At 35.1% G+C, this 23,315-nt stretch overlaps 1 protein-coding gene across 1 annotated transcript in view; it reads left to right on the top strand.

The window, feature by feature from the left end:
* The window catches only part of LOC124356755 (LIM/homeobox protein Lhx9-like), a 32,621-nt gene extending 11,411 nt beyond the window's left edge, over nucleotides 1–21,210 (top strand). The window contains exons 3-4 of the mRNA XM_046807944.1: nucleotides 6,721–6,953; nucleotides 18,990–21,210. Of these exons, the coding sequence (XP_046663900.1) occupies nucleotides 6,721–6,953; nucleotides 18,990–19,229 (473 nt within the window). The 3' untranslated portion in view covers nucleotides 19,230–21,210. The remainder of the gene's footprint in view (nucleotides 1–6,720; nucleotides 6,954–18,989) is intronic.
* The last annotated feature ends 2,105 nt before the right edge of the window (nucleotides 21,211–23,315 follow it).

The following is a 23,315-nucleotide window of genomic DNA, read 5'->3' as shown; positions in this document are numbered from 1 at the left end:
AAACCCTCTCTTTCCGTTTACCGTCTGTCTGTACGTAATTTTTATGGAACAATTTTATTTTTTAAAGTAATTAACCTAAATTAACCAAATTTCAGTATCCAATAATTATTTCAAACTGCTACCATTTTGAAATTCAATATAAAAATTCGACCAAAGATTCTTTGATGATAGATTTTGTCAACATAATAAAGTTGTAACCGAAGTTTGGTGAAAGTTTGTTAGTTAGTTTAAGAAATGTGATTTTAAAGAGAAACACATACATACAGACCAACGATTAACGATAAGATATAAACGATACCTTGCATTAGGTTTTTCCTTCTCTTGGCCCATGAAACAATAAATTAAAGATTATAGTGATAGTTAAAGTAAGCACCCTGTAAAATAAAGATAAAAGCATTACTGGGCAGAAAATACACTTTCTGATTTTTGTGGAAACAATCAATAAAAATTATCGCTTCAAGGATAGCGAGAGAGGCGATGTTGGAACTGTTGGGTTGACAGTAAATAATAACCAAAGCTTTGCCAGTACTGATGCTAAATAATTTTTTGATGGCCGTAAAAATCCAAAATATTTTAAAATAGGTTTACGAAGTATAGGAAGAGTTCTACTAGGAATTTAATTCTATGTGGATAGAATCTTAATTTGTCTTAATGTCCTTCACATCACTTTGACTTATAGTTAAAATTTAGTATTCTACTAAAAGTCGTCTCCAGATTAGTGACAAACATCTTTTAAACCAAAGAAACATTTTCAAAGGAATTGAATGGACCGTTCGATCATAAACAAAGGAACGCCTCACAAATTGCTCGGAAAGAAATAAAGCACATTTTTTCTCGGAGCTTCATTGATATTCGCCGGTCGAGTTTCCACTCTATGCGCCTCACGCGCCGTCATTCAACCAGAACCTATCTATCAATAGTACCAACAATCGCCGCAGCAGCGCGCTGGCCGGCCGGATGTTGTCCAACAGGTAAAAAGTAACTAACCACGAGAGAGGCTGCCATGTACTGGGTACTTGGTATCCGGCGAGTGCTGGTCAGGTCACTCACTCGGACTCGGCAAGTGCATGCCCATGGAAGGGCAAGTAGCAACAGCCGCCTCAGGAACCCAGCCCTAGGTGGAAGTCAGTAATTGTACAGTTTTGTTAATTGTTAACTGATTGTATTCGATTATTACGATTTTATTGTAGACCGACTTTATTTATTAAATAATAATGGTACAAAATGAACTGTATTAAGATAATATACAGTTCAGCGGTGGGAGTGCCGATGGCCGAGCGGTCTAAGTCGTTGGACTTTGGGTCTGAGTTAGAGATAGAGCAGGTTCAAATCCTTTCTGTGACCGTTGCACTTTTTATCAGTACCATCAACTTCGTACTGTATCGACTCTCCCCCTTATTCTGTTTGATAAGATCCTCGCACAGGCCAGTGGCCCATGAGGACGGACAGAATAAGGCTTAAAAGGGGATCGGTTTCTTATTTACAAAAAAATAAGTAAAAAAATATCAGAATATATGTCAGTTTTAATAGGCATTTTAGTAAGGTCAATAGTAAAAATTTGCGGACCAAGAACTAAGCCTTGTTGTACTCCGGGAAGAATTACATTTATCTGTCACATAAGTATCAACGTATAGTATCTCATGGCAAATACATTATCATATAAACTAAGTAGAATCATATGAAATTTTGACATATGACCTAGTAACAGCTATAGCAAAATCAAATGAACTATAGAAACGAAATTTTGCATGAAATCTCAGTGAAGTCTGTTACACGACACTTGTAGTGTTTATATTTCCAGATAATTATAACGTGAACAGCTTAGGGCGATTTTTATATTTCATGAAACTGTAAATATTTTTGAAAGTACTCGTCATTTTAACACGCTTATCACTTAGACTAAGACGTTTTTATAAACAAATATAATAAATCGAAGGTTTTGTGATTAACTGAACAATTTGCATACCAAAAGAGTATAGGTTTGTGAGCAATTAAGAAGTCGCCCCAATTAGCATGTTATTGTTTCTTCAAAAATGTTACTTATCAGCTGGTTATGTTATCGGGTAATTGGCCGTAACATGTTCCAAGGTGAGAACTCACTGATAACGTTACTGGGGCTTACCACGCAGCCTTTGATTACGCATTTTCATGCGCCAACTTACTGTAGACTTTCAGTTTAACATACACGAAACAGTGGCTTTGTGCGCTGGCAGTATACTAGTCTTATCATTGTTACGTGGTAACTATTTATTCGTTTATTAATTTTTTAATTTTAATTGGCATAAGTTGGAAGAGGAGAAGAATAAATGATGGACGAAGGATCGTTACCTTCACTCCTTATCCTGATTAATCAATTAAATGTCTACTTTTACATGTAATGTGTGTATAAATCGATCACTCATAACTCCCACGACATTGTTGGTAAACCTGTACATGCGGATTAAATTAACCATAAAAATAAATCAATACAAGTGCACACTTTATTACGTGTATTTTAGTTGCTACAGTTGAGTTCACATTTGTATGAAAATTTTACGAATTAAAGGTAGTTTTCTATTGCTAGACTAAATTTGCACAAAGATAAATGTCTGTTCTCTGAAAGTCTCTAGATAAAGAGTGGTAGATACTTGTGTTATTATCTTATTGTTATAGATGTATAATCTTAGACTGTGTATATGTTGTTTGACATGTTATGGTAGTTGTAACAATGTCCAATATTCGCTTCGTAAAATGTAGCATAAGAACTAGTCAAGGCAAGCTACAGTTCCAACTGACAGGTGTAGAACCTTGAAAGAAGAGCGGTCATGGATTTGCGTGATCGATCTTAAATAGGCCGTGGAATTAAGGAGCCCAATGGAATATTGGGCGCATTAGGAATTCAGAACAGAATATTAAATTTGGTTCGATCTTGTTCTCTAAGATATTTTATTTTGGTTTATGCGATCGATAACCATATAAAGCTTACACTCACTGGTTCGTTGTGAGGTAATAAACGTAAAGTGCTGGTTTATACCCCAGATCTGACTTTCCAAATATGTGCATTGGAAGAGTTATGATGTCTCGTGCCATCAACACAACTGGATCGTTACGATACCTCGCCATCAGCGGTAGAGAGGAGGCTGACGCGGGAATAATTTACGGAGCTATCGGCTGAGCGTCTGCAGAACGCCGGTGCGTCACTAGGTGCCCGAGTGTTGGACAAATAAAACGGCAAATGGCAATGTCGAACGCGCTAGAAGCCGTTATCAGTTTGTCCGAGCCATAAATCCGGGCCGTAAAGGCGGGAACTGACTGAGTGGAATCGATTTCGGTAGTGTTTTGATGCGAGCGCAGCCCCCCATTGGACCGTTAACCGATACCATAAAACCGGTGACTGGTTACGCGCCGGCCGGCCACGGACGTTTATAGAGAGCCCAGTTCCCGTACGACCGCTTTTATTTGCCGCTTTTTACCTTTTAGGAAAATAAAAGAAAGGAAGAGCTGCTTGAGAAACGATTCGGGATTCTGATGTTTATTTATCACGGAATCGCCGGGGATTTCAATGGTGGTGTCGGTGGGTGGCCCCTCCAGATATTTCCCTACCCAATTAAAAAAAGTGGTGAGATCGCCGGACCGGGCCGGGGCAGAGCTGGTCGCGGTGACGCTATAAATTTGTGAGGTGACTGTGGTGATAAGCGGCATTGTGTGGTGCGATTGGACGCTACTAAGAATGCAGTAGCGGGCCACAAAACAATGACTGCAACATGGCTGACCAGGCGCGTCCTACCCTACTGGCCACGGCCGTAATCCTCTCCTCTCCCGTTCGTGTTAACTGTTGCACGGAATCCTCTCCTCTCCCGTTCGTGTTAACTGTTGCACGGAATCCTCTCCTCTCCCGTTCGTGTTAACTGTTGCACGGAATCCTCTCCTCTCCCGTTCGTGTTAACTGTTGCACGGAATCCTCTCCTCTCTCGCTCGTGTTAACTGTTGCACGGAATCCTCTCCTCTCCCGTTCGTGTTAACTGTTGCACGGAATCCTCTCCTCTCCCGTTCGTGTTGTTGCACGGAATCCGAATGTTTATTCGAGTCACTCTACTTTTTGTTCTCACACCGATTTTGTCATGTTCCAGACGTTTATATTCCTCGACCTTCGAGTGAGACGTTCTTCCCTAAAACAGATCAATAATAAAGTAAACTTTTATTAGCCGTCTGAGATATATGTTTATTGCTACCTTTAACTTGCACAAGAATATTCTAGTACGCTTTATAAGTTTGTCACGTATAAGATTTGTATCGCGCCATGACTTTCTATTTTACAATTTATAATACAATATTTCTACGTGGTATGCAAAATATTCAAAGGAGACATTTTGATTTTTATCTGTTTTCTTTTATGAAAAATCGATCTTACGATAAAGAAGGGCTGATTATGAACTGCGTACAAAACTGTATGGAGTAGAATGCAAAGGAACTGGTTATAACTTTAATGTATTTAACTATTGCACTTTCAATATTCCGAAGTTATCAGCACTTTGTTACTGGAGTTTAAACTTATGTTTTTCATCTTTAAATGTTTTATAGACTTTTGCCTCCCGCACTCGACTACTCACAAATTAATTAGCGTATTTCAACTAGCAAAGACCGATATCCTACTCACAATTCTTTGCTATTTCTGTATGTATTCTATGACATTTGTAGTGAGATGATATGTGGTTTAAATATTAAAGATAAATTCTGAAATGAAATGAAATGAAACGTTTATTCTCTCTTCACAATCAATTAATTGTAACAAAACAACAACAATATTATACTTCTATACTTAGTGTTTGATCAAATAACGTGTTAACTAATTAGGATGTGTTTTTCTATTATTGAAAATAAATGTTATAATAGAAATTATTAAACAAAACAGAAATATAAGCTGATGCAGAACTGCTGAGAGAATAAATACACACGCAAGAGAAGATAAACTCTTCTGATTTTGCGTGGGAGTTACCAGTATTTTATATTTTCAATTTGGAATTTTACTGTTGTCTCCTGTTAACCAAACACACACACACACACACACACACACACACACACACACACACACACACACACACACACACACACACACAAAACACACATATCCACACATCCAATATGAAAACATAAGCTATCACATGCAATATCATTACTGTATCTATTATCTGTCTTGAGGCAACTACTGTACATTTGAGGCAAAAATAATTTACCCAAAAGTAAATTTGTTTATAACTTTATTTTTTTAAATAGATTTTTTACTTATTCTTTAGAGGGACATATTATCTTACCTGTTTGGTTATTATAGTATTGTTTAAGAAAAGTGTAGTTATTAACTAGTTTAATACAGCAAACAATTGTTCCAATTGATTAGTATCATGATTCAAGAGCCAATCCTTGACACGGTATTTTTAAGGTATTCGTTGTGGGTGAGTTTTTAATATAAACAGGTAAACTGTTGTAAAACTTGGGTCCGAGGTATATAAAAGACTTCTGTAGCAAAGAGCTATTAACTCTCGGTGGCCTGATCATGCCGATCTGCCTGGTAATATAACCTCCAAGAGTTGTTTGCAGATCAACAGTGACTCCTGGATTACCACTAATTTGGAAAAAATAACCATAGCACTTTAAAAACATATAGATGCCGCAGTGGAAGTATTCTTAGCCTAAAAAACAATGGAAAAGCATGTTCACATCTATTTTTCCGAAAAATAATTCTAATGAATGATTTTTGAATACTTGTAATTTTCTTTAAATGTGATTTAAATGTACTGCCCCAGCATGACAGACCATAGTTTAATTTAGAATGAACAAATGCAAAATACATTTTTATTAATACATTGTCATGACAAAGTTGTCTAATAAAATAAAACTTTCTAAGAAATACAAGTAAATATGTTCTAATTGTTTTTATATGTACTTTCCAAAGAAGGTTTTCATCAATGTGGAGTCCCAAGTACTTCACAGTGTTGCCCTGAGTAAGGGTGACACAATCACATTGATTCTGTTGACAACTCAAATTATGGTACTTCAAAGGTTCATCATAATTGAAAGTTTGAGTTAATGAAAAATTTATATATAGTGATTTCTGAGCATTTAATGCAAGTCCATTGTTACTAAACCATAATCGAAGATAGTATAGATCTTGTTGTATATAATTCCATAGAAGTAGTTCAGTTGGGGCACTATAAGATAAAGCTGTATCATCAGCGAACCCAGTTAGTTTACCATAAAAGGGGCCTCTATAAAGATCATTAATAAAAATTAAAAATAATATGGGACCCAAAATGGATGATATCTACATTCTTTTTATTACAATCACAACTTTAATTTATATCAATTCGATATTTATCACAATTTGATTATTCAGTAAAAAGAATTGTGTAAGTTAACAAATAGGTGAATTTTAAACTTGCTACAGTCCTCTGAGAGTCCCACTTTACGTGAAATAGGTACACGGTGAATGTAATTTACAGTTTAGAATCATATAACATACAAGCACATACGTATTGGTAAAATTATGTTAAACTTTAATTCACTGTTAAACTACGTGTTTTAATATTGTATCTGACAAATTATTCCACAGTGTACAGGACAACAAAAAATTAATATGGACTGTAAGGTATTAATGATTTTAAGTGAACAAACACAGTTTTATAGCATTAGAAAACATTAATGACCCGCAAATAAAGTTTTATATCTATGTTTACATGATTGCAGAAATGCTCCACTCAGGAGACTTGTCGTCCTCCATGGAGTCCTTGGCGTACGACTCGTCTGTCACATCCCCGGGAGTTCAAGGGTCTCAGCAACGTACCAAGCGCATGCGGACCTCCTTCAAGCACCATCAACTCAGGACCATGAAGTCCTACTTCAACATTAACCAAAACCCAGATGCCAAAGACTTGAAGCAGCTAGCTCAGAAGACAGGGCTATCCAAAAGAGTGTTACAGGTAACGCTTAAACAATGTACACTTAAACTAAAGTGAGAAGACCTTTGTAAAACTGACTCCTCGCGGCTCAGTCAGAAAAAGGTTTATTCAAGTGTGGCCGTCATCTCTAAATGACAAACTGAAGATGGTTTATTTGTTTTGACATTTTATTTTACACAATACTGATAGTACAATAACTCTTCATGTTAGCATGTTAATATAATCATAACACTTTCAAACATTTATAACAAACCTTAATCTTTAAATCTTACTAGACAAAGATTGTTACAAGCACGTAAATTTCTCTGTAACAAAGAGAAATTTATTCAGTTACAATTAGTCCGAAATTATATTTGTAAAGGCTGCTATAACTTTAAACAATGCAATATTGACACTTTAAGGGATATGGACCAAATTGAAATAATAAACGTTGTTTTAACTATTTGTATATTTAAAGAATGTAAAACTGGCCTATGTTGGGAATTAACTGAGTTAAAATGTTTGCTCCAATGCGAATGGCCATACAAATATCCTTATGTATTTACCTTACATTATACACATAATATAACTTGCTGTAATTTCGTACAAATCTTTAGTTAGAATTTGAGAATCGATAACATTTGTACCAAAAAAGAACTTAGTAATTATCAATAGATAATTTATAATAAAATTTTCACCAATTTACAAATTTAGTACTACTAAGTGACCACACTTATATTGAGTGAAATATCGGAGACGTATAACCACGTTTTGGTTTGTATTAATCAGTACATATAGTCATTCAAATTACAAATATAAAATTGTATAATACGGAAGGACATCAGGACACTCAGTGTCTTCATGCCCCAGGCTATAGATATTGACTTGATACATAATAGAGAAAACCCCACTAGATATAAATAGCCTAGTATTATAAGGACAACTCTTAGTAAACTAGAAATTAAAAAAAAACAGGGCAGTGAATCTTATTTGGTTACAATTGGAATAGGGATACGCTTGGATTACTGGATGTTTTATAGCTCGAGTTAATAATAACTAAAATATTAAAATACAAATACAAATAAAAAGATATTGTTTTGAACATTGTATTGACCTTAGTAGTCAATAAACCTTTAAAATAACTATTTTTTCATGCTCCCTATATAATAATCCTTCTTCTATATGATTAGGCTCTTTTTATTTTATTTAAATTAATACTCATACTCTGTCGGTATTTTTACTAAATTGTTTTAATAAAATAGCACTCTCTAAAACTGCTGACAAATTTCCTGTTAGTAAAATTGGATAAAATGGTATAGTGTCCAGTTTGGATTATTATATTTTACTAAAAAATGTTTTGGTTATATTCCATAAGAATAGAGTAATATGAGAACTTGCGCCATTATATGAAGAAATTGGAGCATTTAGAATAGTTTTTGAGGGTAACTGTTAATCATGTCCTCAGAAAAATCCATTCAATATAAGAATTTGAAGTGTTTATAGAAGAGTTACGTATATTCAGAGTGGGTCAGCTAACGTATAAAAGGAGAAAGATCAGAGTTATAGCAAAGACATAAAATGAAACTTCCAAAATCAACTACAAGGAGTTTGTTTCAAATAGTTTGAATTAACTAGGTGTGGAAAAACTGTAAGTCCCGAAATTACATTTTTTAAACTTTCAAATGTAAACCTGCAACATATGGTCTATGGTTTTAAATCTGCAGTTGACAGAAAACAATTTAGTGAAATTTTAAAACACATATTGTACTGTTTCTAATGCAAAAAATGGGGTTGTAAAACATCCCAATATTTTCTGCAACTTAAAAAAATATAATGAGACCAGCATATTTATAATCTGAAAAACTTCGTTTAATGTAATATGCTACATAAAAAATATTGTATACAACTTTTTACTTTTCTACTTTGCAAAAATTTAACATACGGTATTTTAAAACAGAGATATATAGACGAACAACGCCACGATATCAAAAACTCTCTGCTGGACCTTTAATAAATAATTCATAGATTTTTATGTCATCGTAATAACTTAGATGTTAGGTCGTGAATTATAACTAAAAAAAAAAAAACATTTAAAAAGGAGTGAAAACTCAGATAGATTTCACTTGTGTTGACTCTTCCTGTGACAGAAAAACTGGTCTCTGGGAATCAACTAACCGGTGCTGACAGGAAACCAGTGGAGCTGATCAGATTGAAATAGACATCCCTAGAGTGGAGCAACAGGTGCTGACGTGCTGGTCACAGACCGCTCATATGCTATTTGTTAAATAATCACAATAAAATAATGTTTTAATAGTTTAAAACCGTTAAGAAAACGTACTTATACAAACAAAATGTTTTAGAGTTGCTGTAGAATGTAAATGGAGAGACAAAAATTATTTAAGTATTGGCATTTATGTTAATAATTACACATTTTTAACAAAACATTTTTATGATTGAAGAATCTCGGGTTATTGCTTAAAATGAAAAATTGCATTACTATTAAATAAAAAAATTAGAAATAGTATTTCCCTTTCATTATTAAAATATTAGTGATTATACTTTTCCCGTTTTATACGAACAAAACTGGTCTCTACTTTAAAATTGTAACTAATATCTAAATACTATATCTAACAGTTACCTGAAGTCCAGAGTGTACCGGCTCCAGAAATAGGCAAGGCTGGAGGTGACTGGGAAAGAGTTGTTATTCCAAACATGTGACGTTAATTGTTGTTAATCTTGCAATCTAATCGTGGAGACGAAGTCACTAGTCCGTGAAGCTCACAAACGTCTTGGTTAATAATCAACTTCACCTGATTCTGTCTGACTAGTTATTTAATATCTAAATACTATACCTAACAGTTACCTGAAGTCCTGAGAGTACCGGCTTCAGAAATAGGCAAGGCTGGAGGTGACTGGGAAAGAGTTGTTATTCCAAACATGTGACGTTAATTGTTGTTAATCTTGCAATCTAATCGTGGAGACGAAGTCACTAGTCCGTGAAGCTCACACACGTCTTGGTTAATAATCAACTTCACCTGACTCTGTCTGACTAGTTATTTAATAGCTAAATACTATACCTAACAGTTACCTGAAGTCCTGAGAGTACCGGCTCCAGAAATAGGCAAGGCTGGAGGTGACTGGGAAAGAGTTGTTATTCCAAACATGTGACGTTAATTGTTGTTAATCTTGCAATCTAATCGTGGAGACGAAGTCACTAGTCCGTGAAGCTCACACACGTCTTGGTTAATAATCAACTTCACCTGACTCTGTCTGACTAGTTATTTAATATCTAAATACTATACCTAACAGTTACCTGAAGTCCTGAGAGTACCGGCTCCAGAAATAGGCAAGGCTGGAGGTGACTGGGAAAGAGTTGTTATTCCAAACATGTGACGTTAATTGTTGTTAATCTTGCAATCTAATCGTGGAGACGAAGTCACTAGTCCGTGAAGCTCACACACGTCTTGGTTAATAATCAACTTCACCTGACTCTGTCTGACTAGTTATTTAATATCTAAATACTATACCTAACAGTTACCTGAAGTCCTGAGAGTACCGGCTCCAGAAATAGGCAAGGCTGGAGGTGACTGGGAAAGAGTTGTTATTCCAAACATGTGACGTTAATTGTTGTTAATCTTGCAATCTAATCGTGGAGACGAAGTCACTAGTCCGTGAAGCTCACACACGTCTTGGTTAATAATCAACTTCACCTGATTCTGTCTGACTAGTTATTTAATATCTAAATACTATACCTAACAGTTACCTGAAGTCCTGAGAGTACCGGCTCCAGAAATAGGCAAGGCTGGAGGTGACTGGGAAAGAGTTGTTATTCCAAACATGTGACGTTAATTGTTGTTAATCTTGCAATCTAATCGTGGAGACGAAGTCACTAGTCCGTGAAACTCACACACTTCTCGGTTAATGCTCACCTTCTTGCCGGCTCTATCTAACTGCTGTCACTTCCTTCAAAAAATATTACAAAACAACCACTTAAACTGCAAAATATGTACAACAAACTCTTAGGATGCAAAGTATTAAAATTTTACTATTTTCACAATTTTTGCATTTTATATGAAACTGACAATAAAAGTTGACAGTTAAAAGTGTATTTTCTAATGTCACTGCTTGGAGAATATTCTGGAAATTTAAATAATAAAACAAGTCGGATGGGTAATTATTTATTTATTTTAATACATATAATTATTATGCTGTAATTCAGAATTTAATTATGGACAATCTTATTTGTTCTCTACTTACCGATCACTCCAATTTACTAACATATTTTACACTCTGGATAGAATGGAGTAATTATCCAAAATAGATTAGGAGGATATAACCTTTTTACATAAGGTACACTCACTATTATTGTTGATTAAAACCTTTGAAAGTGTTAGTTATACACAACTTAAAAGGTGAGCGCTAGGACTACCCTCTGTGTAGTGGGAGGCTCAGTTATTAAATATTTGAACGGTAACAATCGAAGTTACATCAATCCGCTGTAGTGTTTGTCCACAGAACAAACTGAAATAACCCAAGGACGTCAGTATTCATCGTCTATATGAATATTTGTCTCCTGTGTAACTAATACAGTCAAAGGTAGAACTCCTAAAAGAGACAGTAAACGGTTCCACTAACTAGGAAGTGATAAGATATACAATAATGAGGGAGTGCAAGAACATTTTCTGCGTCATTTCTGCTACATAAAGTCGTTGAGACGCGTTAAAATGTATTATAATATATACTTTGGTACTGATAAGGGACTTGCTTAGCAGAAAGGTTAATTTGTATAACAAGTCTTCAACGCTAAATATATTACAGCTCAGTCTCTTTGTAAAAAGATTCTTAAAACATCGGCTGGGTTAAAACACTGATTATTTATTTAGATTTCTGCAGTAATTGTAGAGAATAACCTAAACCGTCCAAGATACCAATGACCTTCAATGATTGTAAACTTTGAATAAGTATTATTCCGTTTGAATAAGGTCTTACATGCTTTGTATAAGTAAACATTCTTCCATCAATTGGTTGAGAGTTAGCGAAGCCTGTCATTCCAAGGCCTGGAAAAATTTCATTTATGTCTGTCTGTCCTCACAATAACTTGAAAAGTAACTGAATTATGGACTTTAAAGTTTACATGAGGTTTTTTTATACAGGCAACATTGAGTTCATGACATGTAACTATGAATGTTAGTGAATAGTTTACATTGGTCTTATGGCTAATTATGTTGGCAATTACAAAACAGTAGATTTAAAAAAATTACGTTTGTAAGCAAACAGAGAAAAGCAAGATGAGATTGATTTTTTATTTAGAGCAAATTTTTATTTATAGATTAAAAAGAAAACAATCACAGAGTGGAAAATTGATTGAAAAGATTAGACGTCAGTGCGCTCTTACGTTGGTGATCACTACTGTCCTACCACTCGGTTCCTAGAATTGCTCTAAGCGTCATTGTAAAGCATCATTCAGTAGGCTATCACAATTTCTCCTGATTCCGCAAAGAGGGGGGGGGGTGTTAACTGTCCTTCCTGTATATTTGCCTGTGTGTTGCCAGGCATACAAGGACAACCACGGTTGCCAACTTGAGATGTAATGCAACACAATAGAATCGATATGACTCTATCGAGTGTGAAAAAAAACACGGTTGTCTGGCAGAGATGTAATGGCAACACAACAGAATGGTAATTTACCGCATTGAGTAAGTGACAAAGCTTCAACTATATAGTGGCTGTTGACGAACCACGAACAGATTCGTTGTCTTTATTACTACCTGACACGATATGGCTCTATCGAAGTGTGAAAAAAAAAACACGGTTGTCTGGTAGAGATGTAATGGCAACACAACAGAATGGCAATTTACCGCAATGAGTAAGTGACAAGGCTTCAACTATATAGTGGCTGTTGACGAACCACGAACAGATTCGTTGTCTTATTACTACCTGACACGATATGACTCTATCGAAGTGTGAAACAAACACACGGTTTGTCTGGTAGAGATGTAATGGCAACACATCAGAATGGCAATTTACAGCAATGAGTAAGTGACAAGGCTTCAACTATATAGTGGCTGTTGACGAACCACGAACAGATTCGTTTTCTTTATTACTACGGATATGGCTCTATCGAGTGTGAAAAAAAACACGTTTGTCTGGTAGAGATGTAATGGCAACACAACAGAATGGCAATTTAACGCAGTGAGTAAGTGACAAGGCTTCAACTATATAATAGCTGTTGACGAACCACGGACAGATTCGTTGTCTTTATTACTACCTGACACGATATGGCTCTATTGATGTGAGAAACAAACACACGGTTGTCTGGTACTGATGTAATGGCAACACAACAGAATGGCAATTTAACCGCAGTGAGTAAGTGACAAGGCTTCAACTATATATGGCTGTTGACGAACCACGGATCAGATTCGTTGTCTTTATTACTACCTGACACGATATGAGTCTATTGAAGTGTGAAACAAACACACGGTTGTCTGGCAGAGATGTAATGGCAACACAACAGAATGGCAATTTACCGCATTGAGTAAGTGACAAGGCTTCAACTATATAGTAGCTGTTGACGAACCACGAACAGATTCGTTGTCTTTATTACTACCTGACACGATATGACTCTATTGAAGTGTGAGAACCAAACACACGGTTGCTGGTACAGATTTAATGGCAACACAACAGAATGGCAATTTACCGCAGTGAGTAAGTGACAAGGCTTCAACTATATAGTGGCTGTTGACGAACCACGAACAGATTCGTTGTCTTTATTACTACCTGACACGATATGACTCTATCGAAGTGTGAAACAAACACACGGTCGTCTGGTTGAAATGGAATGGCAACATAAATATGTAGCAAGGCTTCATCCTGATAGCGACTGTGACCAGGCAACCAACAGAATCGTTGCCCTTATCACAGGCTGACACGATCTAAGTCCGCCGAACCGTGAAACACAAACACGCTCGTCTGCTCAAGATGGATCGCGGCGCCCTCGATAACTTTCCGCGGCTGCGCTTTGACTGCCGCAATTTGCATAAATATCAAGTCACATTCTATTAGTCATCTGTGACGCGGGCTAAGCAGCACCTGTTTGTTTCTGAAAGTTAGGAACTTGTCTCATGCAGACCTCGCGATTGGTGTTTCTTAAATTTGTGTTTGATTTCCTAAGTAGATATCCAAATAAGACAATGTTCTTCGTATGAAACACTGAAATTATTGTGAGACTGGAGTATAATATTAATCCTTAATCATTATGCTACAAATATAAATTAACACAGTATTATTTCTGAAGTGCAAATATTATAAATATATAAGTATTGTATAGTATAATTTACAACATATACGGACATTTTTAAAAATTTGTGTTAAGTTTTCTTATCTATTTACAATAAAGCTTAGTGTTTCTTTGAAATTATGTATGGACTACCACGTAATTCATGTATATCGATATCCAGGTATTTGGAGGAACAATAAAGTGAATGTCATGAAATGAAGATACCGAAAGAAAGCGTTACTTCAGTGCTTCTATTTAACACCAGTAGTTACCCGTGGCTTCACAAACAATTCTGTGGGCTTTGCACGTGTAAAATCACTTCTTTTTTAAGTGAATTATATTTCCGACTTCAATGTTGAGTTTTCATTATTCCCACGATCAAGAAAATCTTGTCAATAAGTGCCTATTAATAGCTATTGTAATTTATTCCGGTCTTAGTAGTTTTTGTTCATAGCTGATGTTGCTTTTTTTCGCGATCAAGAATATATATATATATATATATATATATATATATATATATATATATATATATATAATTATATATATATATAGCTATATATATATATATTATATATATATATATATATATATATATATATATATATATATATATATATATATATATATATATTCACAGAAAAGAGAAGTCTACTTCTGTAAAAAGACCAATAAGATGGGTTTTATAACTGTTTAAATTTGTAGTAAAAGTTAGATAGTAACTTTGTCTTTTATATCTAATACTTAACATTACGTATCTTAGTGCATTGATATGGATACTTTATTGATCCAAATAGCTTCGGAAATGCAAATCAAAATGTAAACTTAAAAAGAGAAAATTTTTATTGCGTAATATGCTTTAGAGATAGAGATATACGACACCGCGGTCTTTTTGTAGGCATTTTTGAAATGTACAATTCCGTAGCACATTATTTTGTTGTGAGGTTTGGTCAGTATTAACATCGAAAGGGGGTAAAAATATAAATTTTTGCATCATACAAATCTTTCTCTACTTTCTATGATTGAAATATTTATGTATTGTACCGAGGAACTTGCTCTAGTTCATAACGAAGGCGACAGTGAAAACTATATAAAAATTCGTTGAGTAGTTTAGAAAATATCGATCCAAAAACAGACTAACACAAAAAGTGACGTTAATATATACTATGAATCGATTTACAGCATTTAATCACACCATTATCCATTATGCAAGTAAAGTGTTAAAATATAATAATTAATTAATGTGCTAATGTTATTGCTCAAAGTCCCTTGATTAGTTTGGCAAGTACTTGTAAAGTGTACTTCAAAATCTCCTTTATTTTTGAACAAATGTGGTATTAGATTACTGCTGTATTTCGTCATGTATCGAGTTTTGGTTTTTTGCTGTTTAGGGAAAACAATAATTCTGTACTTCTAGGTGGAAAACACTCTATACAAAAGTATTATTACGGGTTATATGTATACAATGACAACAAAATGAATTTTCACGGTTTGCCACAGCAATCAGGTGCAACTCTAACATAATTATGATGGACTCACTGCTGCAGAGACAGCTAAGATACAAGATAGAGAGATATCAGCGCGGCAGGTAAGATATCCCACACGGCGGCCCCGGGGCGGTATCAGCGGTTAGCGCAGGCCTCGTCACAGTCGGAGGGCCCCTGATAGAAATCATGTGACTAATTAAAATTTAACGGCTCATAAAACCGACTTTTCGTTGCCACATCCTTCAAAATTCGTGTATTCTTCGATATGGAAGCTAGCCTCCCCCGTGCGTGGTCCGTTCGTCGTATCTGATCTCGATGGAGATAAAGTTGTCCGAGACTTTGTGTTATAATTATTCATTTCACGGGACGGAAATAAAAAAAGTGACACGAGGTGGTGACATTGCGTAGCAAGTTCCTGCTGCGTAAATAATTCAAATCAGATATGTTTTAAACAAGAGCATCAATTGTGTGCACTCATTTTAAGTTTTCCTCAGTACCTCAGAATATTTTTAATTACTCAAAAGGAAAAAAGAGAGAATAGTAGTTATTAAGACAGGAAATGAACAAATAGCTCATAAACATGTTCAATACCCCTTGATTTATAGTCAATAATGAAAAACAGAGAAAATATACTTAATTTTTAAATTAATCGATAAATTTGTACGTAATTTTATGTGGGTAACATCGAGTTAGATGTACGGACGGTACATGTATGTAATGCTGGGCGTGAGTGAGTATATTTACATTAGTATTATGGGTAATCGTGATGTCAACGGGAAATTCGCAGAATAAATACATTTATAAGCAAACTCATAACAATTATGTGGAATTTTAACATGTGATATTGAAAAACATGCTTAAAAACGGATTTAATTTTTTTACGATAAAAGCAAAACAAAATACTTAACAGAGCGTGATAAAGTGAGGACGTGGCCAAAAGTAGTAACTATTCGCTTTTTAAATACATTAATACATAATACAACAAACATTTATTATCGACATTAATCAGGATGCATATAAAAATATAAAACCAAGTCCCTGCAGCACCCCTTCACCGAACGAGACACTGGAGCTAAGGACCTCAGGGCGCTGTGAGAATGTACGTGTATAGATGGCCGTGTACTATCGACCTCATCTCTGCAGGCAAGATCTCCCCGCTCTGGTTGTGGGGGTTGGCCGTGAGAACTGGGCTACCCTTTATTACTCATCTGCTGAGCATGTCCACGCTCTGAAATGGCTGAGCAATGCTTTTAAAAAATAAATGGATACTCGTATAAAAACAGTTCTTTTGATAAAAAAAACGTAATTTTTATATCAATAAATGGTATTGGGGATTATTGATTGTATATATTTTAATTGGTTAGATTTTGTTTTCAATTCAGTGTTCCAGGTATATTTATGTGAGTAATAAACCCAATAATCTACGAGCAAAGACCAATTTTCATTTTATTAAAACAATCTAGTTTTTTGTAAAATTTGCATAGAAAACTCCCCTAAAATTGTTATTTTTTGTAAAAGGGACAAAGTGGGAAGGTATCGAAAGTGTTAAAATATAAAACAATAATTTTTCCCCAAATCACATTTTACTTATTTGAGAACGACGTAAAGGAGATTAAAGTTGTAATTTTCTTTGTATGGTTGACGATGATTTAACGGGAATTCTGTGACGATTGGTTTTTAAGCTCAACAATATATGGAAAATATGATAGTAAAAGTTTTGTTTTATATTTTTAACTGTTTAGATACTCCCCCCACATTTCGACCTCTACGAGGTGGGTTAGGATTGACATCTTTCGTAAGAAGTTTTCTTCACATCGTTTTCACAAAAACCGAGGTTGCGTCCATATTCTATGAAAATTGGCTCCGTACCATAAGAATAAATATATTATATATATTTTTTTATTAACTGATAATTATCAACAACGATAGCAAAATAAAATGGTTACTACCATTTCCTTTCTTCACCACCGCCCCTCCCCCAAATCCGCTCCATACTCTAGAAGTAGGATGCTTCGTTTTCTATTTAGCTTTTCCTTACTCTCTCCATACTCCCATTTTGATAGTTGTTTTATAACAGAACAAGATAAAAAGTTATGAATCCGACCTAGATTTTATTTTTATCTGGGTGTTAGCGTGAATATATAATTGATACAATATAAACTTGTACATTTTCGGACGGTGAACGTGCCAGAATCACGTGCCAGAGAAGCTTAATGGTTCCGTAAACGACTAGCGGAGACATTACCTAGACACGTACGGGTCCATAATAACGAGTTCACTGCCGCGGGACAGTTGCTCGTAATACTCGCTTCACATCTGCCGACATATGCCCACGCGTTATCATAGTCTCCTGATAACCACGACGGACAGGTGACCCGGTACTTGCCCACATCGCCTTTTTTCCTGCACATAGTTCAGAAGTACGGGCACTTTTTGCTTCCGATCTATTAGTTTGCCTAGACTCATATTTTCATAAGAGCTAAACGGGTCTAAAATACGGGTAGCAATTTGCATTACTCGTCCCGGGACATTGCTGAAGAGTCACCGGGACCACTGTACTGGTATCATTAACTTGAGAGATGGATAATTTGTGTACGTCATATTCTAAATATATAGTTGTGTATCTCCGTGTTCAGAAATAGTCTCTAATGGGCAGTAATTAAGTTTGTCCGTTGAAACTAAGTACTACTATGTATGCAAATATCAATTACAAATAACTAAGGATATTTCATACACAGGCTGGCCTAAATGAAATTAATTGTACAATGATAATAACAACCTAAAAAGATTCAAGGGGAATAGTAGAATGAGTAAGACAATAAAAGTGTTCCATTTATAAACATGACTCAAACCTTTTACAAATATTTCATGATATAAGCCATAAGGTATAGAGTCTATACAATTTGTATACTCTCTAACAGCAATTTATCTTAAGTAAAGTAATAAAATACAATTAAGAAAAATAATTTCTTAGCCTTTCAATAATTCATGAAGTATGGCTTTGGGAAATGTTTGATTTTTATTACTGAAGAGTATAACTTATTGTGAAAATGTTATATTTGTAAATGTTGTTATGGTAAAGACGGATTCTAATTGTGAACAGAAAAGAATCAGACGTGCATATTTCAAGCGGTAATGTTACCTATATGTAACAAAATAATCAGCGGACTGTATATGGCTTTTTGAATCACCGATTCTAATAAGATTCAAATAATCGCATTGATCAAATCTGTATACAATCGTACAACAATATTAAACTTGCTCCAGACTTCTTGGTGAGCACAACGACTGATGTAATGTCGCAGCCTTTCGTTCTAGGTCTGGTTCCAGAACGCGAGGGCGAAGTGGCGACGCAACCTGATGCGTCAAGAGAGTGGGCAAGGGGGCGTAGTCCCACCCCCCGGTGGAGCGCCCCCCTCGTCTGGCCCCCCCTCTGTCGGACCACCCTCAGTGATCATGGGGGACAGCAGCAGCATGGATGACCATCATCACTTGCACCATCACCACCACCATCACTTACAGCCCACTCCGACCATCACCTTCGGTGAGCTCTACTAGATCCCACTCCTCAACAAGAGGCTTTCCCGGTCTGAGGCGTGAGTGGTGGAGTCGGTCTAGTAGCTAATCCATGTGTATAACAAGTGAAATTTGTAAAGGGAAAACTTTTATATATCTTTTGGAAGATCTGAAGGCAAAAACAAATAAAACCATAAAAACCAGTAGATCCGAAAAATAACTCCCTAAAAATGAAAGAACATTAAGATGACCAGAATTACATTGTCATAAGATAAAATATGATAGTTTTTTTATAAAACTAGTATACGCAAATACATCCGTCACACCATCCCATTCTAGTTCTGTCCTCAAGCTTTTAAAATGATGTAGGCTTATCTAATAGTGCAATAAATCCGCCAAGAGAAATATGTCGTTGAAGTTATTTAGTGGAGTTCGAGCTGTACACATATTCAGGTAAAGCAAATGGCGTTACTTTTGTCGGTGTTTTATCAGAGATTCTTATTTATGAACAATCATTATATGAAAAATCTCTTCATTTTCATGTTAAGTTTGAAGGTCCGCTGTAATTTTTCGGTATGCCTCCGACTATAATCTCGGCCCCTGGAGCATGGGTCACGTTTATTTCAGATCATTGTATGAACAACTTATTACAAGAATACATGTTTCTTCTTTAAACATTATGCGTGAGAACAAAGTCTGGTTGTTATCCTTCATATTCTTAGTCCCTTAAAGAACGAATTTGCCTACAGAGTGAGGTCAGTACTTACCATGACTACTGAAGGACGGGATCAAGAAAACACTTTTCCTCACCTTGTTCTCTTTTCAACCGCTCTTAAAACCAAATTACTTGTCCACTGATCCCTCCACCGTTCTTCCTAGATTTCTTACGGATTTCAGAATGTGTTAACGACTTGTTTATTATTTAACCCATCCTTCCTCCAAAACGAGAAAAACAATAAGGAAAAAGTTTTTAACGCCCCAACAGCTACTGGCAACCGTAAATATCACTTACTCTGCTCTTGCCTTCAGTACAGCTACTCGCAGTGACGTATTAGAGCATTATTCCGGGGTGAGGGGTCGACAAACTGGTTGGTTAAAGTAATATAAACTATCTTCCAAAAACAAGGGGTTGGGATATTTTCCCAGGAAATTATTAAGCTTTAAGTCATCGTAAATTTATTTAGCTTAGAACAAACTACTGGGTTCAGTTTAATGCTTGTTTTTGAAAATGTCGTCGGGGGAGTTGGAACTCTCCCTTATACTCCCCCAAGGGCCACTGTACAAATATTAAGGAATTAAGAACACCAAAAGAGTGGCAAATTCATTTATTGAACACATTTGCTGCACAACAGCTTTGCTCCCTGATTTCTTTAATGTATTGTTCAAGTATACTTACAACGTCAATAAAACTCAATACTAACGTAGTCTACAGTTCAGTTGTTAATGTTAACATATAGGGAGTTGTTTTTCAGATACTCTAATTAACCTTCCGTTAAATAGTTATTATTTATATTATTAAATTATTTATTTACAATTAATTTAAAACAATATTAGGATACCTAGGATACCAGTTACCATTAACATTTATAATTTACCACCATCTTGAAAGCGAATTCAGTTGGAACCATGTTTACATGTTATTTGTTCCTCTCAATTTGTTGGGTATGTTACAGTCGTGTTGGTTCCATGTAGATTAACATGTAGGATGAGACAACCCGGCAGAAGTTAGTGTGTGGACCCGAACTCAAGTTGTGTTTGTCTAGTTATATCCAGGAAGCTGGCTCTCTGATGAAAGGCTTCTAGACTCTAGAGTACGCGTAGGCCTACCTCAGCGAAGACAGCCACACGTTATACGATACAGTAACATATACTATGTGCAATTGCCATGTTCCTATAATGATACTACACTTAGCTGTTTATAGATGTTCAACCAACTATCTTGTATGAAGCAGTATTACTTATCTGATACCACTGTCTGATACCGTTTTACATTACTAGTGTAATAAAGGCGATAATTAAGGAACTAGTGTAGTTTTATTTTACCTGACTTTTCCACTACTCTGCACGTATTCTGACAAACTTCGGATACGCAAATAAATGATAACCAGCGTCACAAAACCGTATACAGACATTAATGCGGCAACTTTCAGTCTCTTTATTTGGTATCTGTCGAAGATATAATTATTATTTATGAGTATGTAAAACATAACCTAAGAAAAGATAAACGTCTCGTATTTATAAAGGTCTATGATATCCCTCCACTTTGATTCCTATACCACTACCGAGGGTAATGATCGAAGGAAAATTTTGCTATCGATTTTAAGAAAAATCAAGGTGTGTATTTATGCAATGCAAATTGCCCTCGACTCATGGACCAGCCAAATCTTTTTTCTAAAATTTGTTCTTAACTAATGATTAATTTAGAAAATATCTAATATTGCAAGAGTCAGGTAAATGTTGATTAGAGATGCAAAGTAACAAAATATACCAAAATACAAAACAATTATTTCTGAAAATTCTACCACGTCCTTCTTGATAAATCGGTTTTATAAACCTGAATACAAATCACTGAGCACTATAATAGCTAAAGTTATTATAGATGTACTGAGATTGCAACAGGTAGAACAAACTACTTCAGTACGTAATACATACTAATTCATATCTAGAACGAAACATGTTGAGAGAGTCAATGATTGACCTGTTGAAGAAATCGGACATTGTGTCTATGTTATAGATAGTTCGGATGTTAAAATCATATATAAATTTAGAGCATTGAAATGCATAAAATTTGAGACTGGAATGTCATTATGTGAATATATTCAAAGAAGACAATTATGGAGCAATAATTACTAAATTTAAAGTATAGGCCAAAAGTAATAAAAACATTCACTTTCAAACTTCCCTATCTTGTAAATCCTTCTCGAGTCTGTTGAGGAATATTCTCTGAGATAGCAAAAACTGAATTATTAGAGCAGAGATTTTGGCAACTTCATTGAATGGGTGTATTCGTAATCCAGAGGTTGAAAATATATGAATTAGGTATCCGGTTTTCCAATGCAAGTAACATTGAAAATCTTTAGTTTCTGTCAATAGAGGATGATCAAATTATTGATTTGGCAGAACATGGTACTCTGAAAATGATTTTAATAATGTAATAATAAAACTATTAGGTTTTTGGTTAAATATGCAACACGACCACAAGGGGTTATCAATGGAAACCTTGAGACATTTCAATCCAATCTGGTATTTATACTGGTGCTATGAGAATGATAATGATACAAATGGGACTGGTATAATTCATTTGCTTGAGGGTCCACGACTGACTGTCATTTATGATCCACTGGTCTTATGTAGTAAGACTTACTAGTGAAAATTGCCTTAATTTATACTTACCTTAAATTCCCTCAACTCTTCGTAGTCATTCTTCGCCTTTCCAGGTTGCTTGATAGTGTCCACGTGAGAAGATTCTGTAAAGTGGATTAAGACTTGGAGATTGTTTTTGGCATTTAAGAGATAAAAATGCAACAATGACATTGCCGAGTTCCCAGTGTAGAGTAATGTGAATTCTTAGATAGTGATCCACCCATGTTCTACTCGAACCAAGATTGTTCAACAGAATCTTCAGGTGAAACCACATAAAATGAAATTACATAAAGCAATGACGAGTAGGGGAACAGATACATGATGCAGTATTAGTGAGAAAACGAAAGTTTATGTTTTCCCCTACCTTTAAAAATATTTCCAGTAAAGTGAAATAATTCAATGAGACTTATCAAATTTATTGATAACCACTCTGAATTCTAAGGCTTACATGTTCCTTTCATGCGTCAGTAAGAAAAATTGATTTTCAAAACATACATAGAGTTTATAGGTTTATATTTAAATTTGGTCGCTTACAGACATGCTTCGCTAATGATTATAAATTTGGAATCATCAAACCTATGAAAGAAGATTAAAAATCAGTAAATTAAGGTGGATTTGACTATTCTAAAGACGAACATCTATGGTTTTGTATTAAATACGATTGTAATGTTTCTTTTCTTTCTCCTTCATTGCACATTAATTCTTTGATTACATATCTAACAAAAAATTACGCCAGTTGTTCTCCAAGTGATCTTACGTACTTTA

The sequence above is a fragment of the Homalodisca vitripennis genome, chromosome 1 (genome assembly GCF_021130785.1).
Source record: "Homalodisca vitripennis isolate AUS2020 chromosome 1, UT_GWSS_2.1, whole genome shotgun sequence".
NCBI classification, from domain to species: domain Eukaryota; kingdom Metazoa; phylum Arthropoda; class Insecta; order Hemiptera; family Cicadellidae; genus Homalodisca; species Homalodisca vitripennis.
The sequence above is the reverse complement of the archived record's forward strand: the minus strand, read 5'-3'. Positions and strand labels throughout refer to the sequence as shown.